General features: G+C 43.0%; 1 protein-coding gene across 3 annotated transcripts in view; it reads left to right on the forward strand.

Moving 5' to 3' along the window:
- Positions 1-8,398, forward strand: part of KCNJ16 (potassium inwardly rectifying channel subfamily J member 16) — a 55,342-nt gene extending 46,944 nt beyond the window's left edge. For all 3 annotated transcript variants that reach the window (XM_080994822.1, XM_080994823.1, XM_080994821.1), the window contains exon 2: positions 6,546-8,398. In XM_080994822.1, the coding sequence (XP_080850948.1) occupies positions 6,640-7,944 (1,305 nt within the window). In that variant the 5' untranslated portion in view covers positions 6,546-6,639 and the 3' untranslated portion in view covers positions 7,945-8,398. The remainder of the gene's footprint in view (positions 1-6,545) is intronic.
- The last annotated feature ends 428 nt before the right edge of the window (positions 8,399-8,826 follow it).

Consider the following 8,826-nt stretch of genomic DNA (forward strand, 5'->3'; position numbering starts at 1 on the left):
ATAGAGGACTTCAGTGCAAAACATCTCTGAATTCAAGTCTGCATATTTCCCCTCTCCATAAGTTCAAGGTGTCATTTACTAAAACCAAATGCAATGACCAAAAGGGACAAAGCGATAGATCCAGTCTTGTTGAATCACCATCCCTCATAAAAATCAATGCTACCAAATGCCATTTCAAAGAGATGCATTTCCCAAAGGCCAGGAGAAATTCCACAATTTGAACATTGTCATTCTAGTGTAGACTTTTCTTTACCTTTTACAGCTAATATGAATCCCACTGGAAGTAAACATTGACCAACTGGGTGCAAAGCTTGAGACTTCTAAGTTCATTGGGCACCCTCAGAAGAGGAAGGAGCCCATTTAAGTCAATGGACCCTAAGGGCACTGAGCTCTTAGGTTCACTGATCTCAATGGGATGTCAGCAGGACCCATGAAAGCAAAAGTTTATCTCCTCACACATAGAGTGTGTATCTGTGTATACATACCTGAAGCCTTTGGAGCACAGCCTCTGGTTCCATAGAGACCTGGGGAAGTGAAAACTAAATTCATATTCATATATAGCCAATCAGAGAAAGGGCTTCATTTGAGATGCTGCCTGCTGAAACAAATTTATTTTTCTTGAAAATGAGTAACCAGTGGATGGTCCGATTTCAAAACAGGTCAAAATGTTCCAGCTCTTCACATTTCTTAGTCTCAGAACAGAAAGTCTCGCAAGGTTACACAACTTCACTGGGAAAGGATGAAACAAAAAACAAAAAGCACTAAAGCTCATTCCAAACCCTCACTGATGAGTAGTGCGAAAGTGTGATGCGACTACTAAACCAAAGCTTGAGTCGAATTCATTGCATGCTTTGGAGATTACAGAGGGAATGCCCCCCATTTCAAGCAAAGTTCCAGGCTGTTTTCTTTTTTTTATTTATTTAATCAGATTCTCAGAACAGAAATACTTTGGAACATAGGTTTTGTGCTGCTTTCTTCACTTTTTCCCTATGACCAGATTCTTGAAAAATTCAAATTTCCCACTTTCTGCGGTGACTAGACAATGGCATCACAATGGCTCTTTACAGGAACTGCAGGTCTGTGTCAAGGCCTTTTCCAATGACAATGCTTCCATGACCAAGACATGTTTCTGTTTTCAAGACAGCACAGCAGCTTGGTTTTACACAGACTCTCCCAATTCTAAACTGGTGACCTGAGGGCAACATCTTAGTGCTGCTGCGGACCCTACAGCAGCACCCAGGTCAAGATCAGAGTGGAAGAGAATGGCAAACAAAATTTCCTGTTCAGTTAGATCATGGATGGAGAAGCCAATGTCCTTCAACTCTCAGTGCACCCAGAGCAGTCATTTCATGTCTATGCCACAAACAACAAATCGTCACGAGCCTTCCCTTCATGTAGTCTTTCTCCTTTCAGAACAGAGGACTCAATTTCAGTAGACAGTTCTCTTGTTTAAAGGGGCTGTCTGGCCCAAATCCAGTTTAAAGAACCGTAAGAAGGGAGGGCAGGGATCACGGTGTGATCCACCTGTCGCATGCAGGTACACAGGTTGCGTGTTCACAGTCCTCCCTACAGTGGGATGTACTGCATTTCTCTTTTCTCTTTCGTGTTTTATTTTGCAATTTTATGTTGCGAACTGCCCTGTGATCTTCGGGTGAAGGGCAGTATGCAAACAACACCACCACCAAAAATATTTAAATCCTTACGATTGTTTCTAAACTTGCATCTATACCAGTGCCGGATTTACGTGTAAGCTAAACAAGCTATAGCTTAGGGCCCCATTCTCTTGGGGGCCCCCAAAAAAATTAAAGGGAAAAAACCCCTGGATGTACATTTCCAAAATACAGTGGTACCTCGGGTTAAGTACTTAATTTGTTCCGTAGGTCCATTCTTAACCTGAAACTGTTCTTAACCTGAAGCACTACTTTAGCTAATGGGGCCTCCTGCTGCTGCCGTTCCGCCGGAGCACGATTTCTGTTCTCATCCTGAAGCAAAGTTCTTAACCGGAAGCACTTTTTCTGGGTTAGTGGAGTCTGTAACCTGAAGTGTATGTAACCTGAGGTACCACTGTATTAGATAATAAACAAATAAAATGAAGCCTACGTACAGCAACAATGGCAAATGGCTTTACATACATATTAGGTCCATAAATTACCATATAGCATCTATTCAACACAAAAAACAGTGACAATTTTTTTGGTAGACAAAGGACAGCTGGACATATAAAGGGTCCCATTACCTTAAGTAGTTTAGGGCCTCATCAAACCTAAATCTGGCCCTGATCTATACATATCAATCAGCATATGCATATGCTTTGCGAATGCCATAGAATCCATCATAGAATCTTAGAGTTGGAAGGGACTCCGAGGGTCATCTAGTCTAACCCCCTGCAATGCAGGAATCTTAGCTAAAGAATCTATGACAGATGAGCATCCAACTTCTGCTTAGAAACCTCCAAGGAAGGAGAGTCCACAACTTCCCAAGGGAGATATGTGCCCTCTTTTCTCTTTTCCTCTATTTTCATGATGCATAGATGCCTACCCTATATATCCCATAATACCAGAGTTATTGTGAGCAGACGGTGCAGAGGCTGCTGGTGTGCTGGTGAGGCATCACAGAGCTGCCATTTCAACACTGGCATTGCAGTTACAGTCATACCTCCGGTTAAAGACGCTTCAGGTTGAGCGTTTTCAGGTTGCATTCCACGGCGACCTGGAAGTAACGTGACGGGTTACTTCCGGGTTTCGCCGCTTGCGCATGCGCAGACACTCAAAATGACGTCATGCACATGTGCAGAAGCGGCGAATTGCGACCCGCACACGTGCAGACACGGCTTGCGTTCTGCTCAGGTTGCGAACGGGGCTCTGGAACGGATCCTGTTCACAGCCAGAGGTACCACTGTATTTATCTGGACACTGCAGAGTCAGGGCTATCTGGGTGCATCAGGGGAGCCAATTTTTCATTGCTACTAGTGCAGCTTCACAGTCCAAGAGCAAGCCTTATGCAGAATGGGATGTCAGGCGAGGAGAAGCTTTGATGTCCCCCTTCGGTTGCTGAGTAACCCCAATATTGCATCTCTAGCCCATTTCATGACATTGATGCAAGATTTCCCCATCATATACTTAGGCTAAATCTGCAAGCATGGATCTGATCAGTTTGTTGACTGTGCACCATGTTGGAAGTGAACCCCAACACAACACTGTCCAGTCATAAGTGCCGTCAGATTTAAAAAAATACTGTAAATATGAACTGGTAATATTATTTATTTCTGATGTTGTATGATTTGGCAGGTACTCCTTGGACCCAAACAACCATTGCAGTTGGCATACCCTGCAAGATTTCTCCGATGAAAATAGACACTCTATTCTATAAGAAGAAGAAGAGTTTGGATTTGATATCCCACTTTATCACTACCCTAAGGAGTCTCAAAGCAGCTCACAATCTCCTTTCCTTTCCTCCCCCACAACAGACACACTGTGAGATGAGTGGGGCTGAGAGACTTCAGAGAAGTGTGACTAGCCCAAGGTCACCCAGCAGCTGCATGTGGAGGAGCGGAGACGCGAACCTGGTTCACCAGATTACGAGTCCACCACTCGTAACCACTACACCACACTGGCTCTCAACAACAAAAACAACAACAATTTTATTATTCATACCTCACCCATTTGATTGGGTTCCTCCAGCCACATAAAAACATAATAAAACATTCAACATTTTAAAAAACCCTCCCCTATCCAGGTATCTTCTAAAGGTTGTAAAGTTACTTATCTTCTTGGCTCAGGGTTCTCATAACGCCAAACATACCTTCCAACATTTCTCCAATGAAAATAGGGGAAAGCGGGACATACTGGGATCAAATCAGAAACTCTGACGGCTTCTGTAAATCCAGGACTGTCCCTGGAAAATAGGGACATTTGGAGGGTCTGAGTTGACACTCCTCCAGGTGTTCTTTTTGTTGCGCATTCATGATGCTCTGTGCTCTTGTTACCATTGGGGTTGTCACCCATGATCCTGCTTTCAATACTGTTCGCCCCTGCAAAATTATAGGGTGGTCACACTGTTTCATTTTCTACCGGTTGATACCCTGCTGAAATCACATACCTTTTTAAACAAAAATTAAAAAAAATGTTTTGGTTTATTTTGGTCCTTCTTTAGCTCCTCTGGAGAACAATAATGTGGTAGCATTGAAGCAACGTAGCATAGCAGACTAAGGCAGAATAAATCCACTACTAATGCAATACTACTGTGCCAAGAACATGTTGCAGAACAGCCACACAAAGGCAGCAGTCTGGAGAGGCCCTCGGTCTCTTTCATTCTTGAAAAGCCCATCATAAATACTTATTTTGAGATTTTCTTTCCATATTATTGCCTGCCTTGTCCTGGATTCCCTTCCAAGACAATTACTCCTTTTAGCTGTGGCTCAGGCCAGCATTACATTTGTTCTCACATAAGCTGTTGTCTGACCTAGTCAATATGGGGTGGGGAGGGGGGAGAAAAACAAATTATAACCCCAAGCATGTTTTTAAATGGGAGATTACTGGCCTTTGGTTGCAATGCACTTCCTTTTCACACCTCTTAATGTGCAGCTCCTTAAACCACCACGACGCTTTCCAATTGCTGTTTGTTTTTCAAAGACAGCGTATTAAAATGTCGGTTCACGAAAGAGCAATGGATGAAAAAAAAAATGAGGGGGGAAAAATGGTGAGGGGTGTTTTAAAGCTGCAGTTACAGCAAGTCATATGAATATTTCCAATAACTGTGTTCCAAGAAGTATTTTTGGAAGCATGAATGTTGTGTTTTTTAATGAAGGCCATATTCTGAGGATACGACACCATATGTCACAATCATTCTTCGACCAAAAAAGTAAAAGGAAAGTATGCTAGGCTTTAAAGTGTTTTGGAAAACTGTCTTTGCACGGCTGTCATTACTTGCGTGGCTGAGGGATTCTTTGTTTTTTAGCACATCCTAAATGAGACGTACTATATGCCTGATAGGACAGAGCCTATCCAACTTGCTGCTTGGGTAGAAAAAATGATAGCTCACTTGTGATTTTCCTGGGTGACCCTTAGGGCAGCTAATCTGTGGTTGATGTAGTAGAACAGGCCTTGGGGCCACAGTGATCCATGCGACGGTCACCTCCAGGCTTGACTACTGTAATTCGCTCTACGCGGGGCTGCCCTTGAAGCTGACCCAGAAACTCCAGTGGGTGCAGAATGCCGTGGCGAGGCTCCTTACGGGGTCCTTGCCGCAGGATCACATTCATCCAGTGCTTTACCAACTGCACTGGCTCCTAGTGGAGTACAGGGTCAGGTTTAAGGTGCTGGTTTTGACCTTTAAAGCCCTATGCGGCCTAGGACCCATGTACGCCTCTCCTGGTATGCCCCGCGGAGGACCTTAAGGTCCACAAATGACAACACTTTGGAGGTCCCAAGTCACAAGGTGGTTAGATTGGTCGCAACTAGGGCCAGGCCCTTTTCAGTACTGGCCCTGACTTGGTGGAACGCTCTGTTACAAGAGACTAGGGCCCTGTGGGACTTGACATCTTTCTGCAGGGCCTGCAAGACAGAGCTGTTCCGCCTGGCCTTTGGTTTGGACTCAGTCTTTGGTTTTGGACCCTTATGTTTCCCTCCCCTTATGGTTTTGATTTATCGGCTACTATTAAAATGAGGCTGCATTTTCTCCCCTTCCCCCCATTATGTTTTTATTGTAATTTTACTGGTGTTAGCTGCCCTGAGCCCAGGTCTGGCCGGGGAGGGCAGGTATAAATAAAATGTTATTATTATTATTATTATTATTATTATTATTATTATTATTAATCAACCTATGGCCTTTTAAACTGTGTGTGGAGTTATTGTTTTCGTTTGTTACTATCAGGTATTTTGGTGTTTTTATCTCTTAAACTGTCCTGTGGTTCTTGGATGAAGGGTGGTACATGTACAGTATTTAATAAATCAATCTCTCGTGAACTCCCATCATCAATGGCTTTTGGGCCATGCTCCCAAGGCTGATGGGAGCTACAAGGAGCAGACAGAGCTGCCAGACCAGAATGCAAAGCCTCTTGTGGCTGTTTTCTCCACCCTGGGCCCCCGAAATGTTCACCATATGGGCTGGATATGCTGAATGGAGCTGAATGAATGAGGTGGTCCATGGAGTGTTCCGCTTCAAATTACATGTAAGGGGCTGTCACTTCTGAACATCTGCATTTGCAACACCCTCCCATCCAACCCCCCACCAAAGACTTCTGCAAATGGAAATCTAGCACACACTGGAGAAAGGTTCGCGCCTAGGCCTTTGTCTGCTGTGTTGCTTTTCAATTCATAGGTAGAAAAAACACAGGGGAGCACTAAGAAATTCAACGTCTTGCCTGTAACCTGTGGTCACGCTGCACATTTTGCCTTCTCATTCAGCAGTAAGTGTCAAATTTCCCAATCTGCAGCAGTGCACCCTCCTCATCCATGCTAACCACGCACACAGACTCTGAAATATATGCTTTTGTATTTACTTAGAGGCAAAAATATGAAATCTTTTCTCTTTGGTTTCATCTGCAGGTTATAAATGAAGAGAGCAAGAGCGAGACCAGCTGGTGATTGGCATCTTTAATTGCATCTTCTGAATTAATCACACAGCACAGATTAAAGAAGCATGGCTGAGCCTGGCGAGAAGCTTTTAAGTGTGGAAACGAATAAACTCAGACATGCACACAGCTACCAAGACACAACTTCAATTGGGATTAAAAGAATGCAAAAGCGATTTCTCCAGAAAGATGGAAGCTGCAATGTGTACTTCAAGCACATCTTTGGGGAGTGGGAGAGCTATGTGGCCGACATTTTCACCACATTAGTGGACATTCAATGGCGCCATATGTTTGTGATCTTCTCATTGTCCTACATTCTTTCCTGGTTGTTCTTTGGCTTGGTCTTTTGGTTGATTGCACTCCATCACGGTGATTTATCACTTGATGAAGGAACGACCCCTTGTGTTGTCAGTGTCCATAGTTTCACGGGGGCATTCTTATTCTCTCTTGAAACCCAAACGACCATAGGCTATGGATCCCGTTGTGTCACTGAAGAGTGCTCTGTCGCAATCCTGATAGTTATCATACAGTCAGTGTTAGGCTGCATCATTGACACATTCATCATCGGTGCTGCCTTGGCCAAAATGGCCACTGCCCGGAAGCGAGCTCAGACCATCCGCTTCAGCTATCATGCCACGGTAGGCTTAAGAGATGGCAAACTCTGTTTGATGTGGCGGATAGGTGATTTCCGCCCTAATCATATGGTAGAAGGCACAGTGAGAGCCCAGCTCTTGCGGTATGTGGAAGACAGAGTGGGAAGGATGACAATGGAATACAAGGACTTAAAACTGTTAAATGACCAGATCATTGTTGCAACCCCAGTGACCATTATCCACGAAATTAACCAGGACAGCCCATTGTATGATATGGACAGGAAGGCTCTTGCTAAAGACAACTTTGAGATCCTGGTTACATTTGTTTACACTGGAGATTCAACGGGGACATCCCATCAGTCAAGGAGTTCATATGTGCCTCGAGAAATCCTTTGGGGGCACCGGTTCAATGACGTCCTGCAAATGAAGAAGAAGTACTACAAAGTCAACTGCCTCCAATTTGAAGAAACCACCGAGGTTTATGCTCCTTATTGTAGTGCCAAGCACCTAGACAGGAAGGAGCAAGAATACACCACCTTGGAAAAAGCAGTGGATGGAGAACCTGGAACGTCGTCATCTTCTTCTTCCTCTTCATCAGCACCAGCACCAGCACCAAGATTAGGACTAAGAGCCCGGTCCTTTAGTGCTGAAGCATTAATCATCCACTCTGAAATTTCTGAAGAGTCAGCCAAAACTTCTAACCAAGCCAATGTTATGGAGGTGCCGTATGAGAGAGCGCTGGTGACTTTAAGTAGAATCTCAATGGAATCCCAGATCTAACAATCTGTTGCAATGGCTGCTCTTGACTTTGCAGCAGTTTTCAAGGCGCACAAGTTATGGACCTGGTATCCTCAAATCATAAAACGAAAGAACAGACTCGTTGACACTTCATCGAGACTTCGGTCTAGCTGGTTTTCTTGTTTTAGTAGATAATGCTGATATTATTCATCTCCTTAAAAAAATTCATTTTTTGCAAACAGTAGAATTTTGTGCCCTTGTATTTTTTAAATAGAATGCTTAACAATATTCAGCATCAATATTGAAAGTGGAGGATACCTATTGATAAGAATTTCAAAGTTGCTTTATCACTGAAGCCATGAAGTCAGATTATTTGAGTTAAAACTGCTTCAGGACCTTATAGTCCTATGGTTTAGGCGCATTAATTTTGGATTGTTCAGTGTGACTGTCTTTTGGATTAATGTACATTTCAGTAAATTAAAGAATTGCAAAATAATTAATTTGTGTGCTGCAGCATAGCTTGGTAGTCTATTTGCCAAGTGTGCCCTAGGCCCACATCTCATTCAAGTAGCTCTTTTGATTGTACAAAGAGAAGTTAATTAAACTACTTCACATTTTTGTTTATTTGTAAAAACTATATATATATATATATATATATATATATATATATATACACACTAGATTTTTCTATGGGGGATTTAGGCTTTCTCAGAATTTTCTTTTGCAATTTCTAATAAAGTATTTTGAATTCTCCCTAAAATATGTAAAGAATAATTCTTACACAGAGTTTGAAAAAAGTAGCTAGCTTTGCCAAAGCCATTATGCAAGGCACCTTATTTGCTTCCACTTTCTGTTGATCAGTGATTTATTTGCTACTAGACATTACAAAGATGTAAGGCCTATCACACTCAAATTTATGGCTTG

This window comes from Podarcis pityusensis (genome assembly GCF_964106645.2).
Source record: "Podarcis pityusensis genome assembly, chromosome: 2".
NCBI classification, from domain to species: Eukaryota; Metazoa; Chordata; class Lepidosauria; order Squamata; family Lacertidae; genus Podarcis; species Podarcis pityusensis.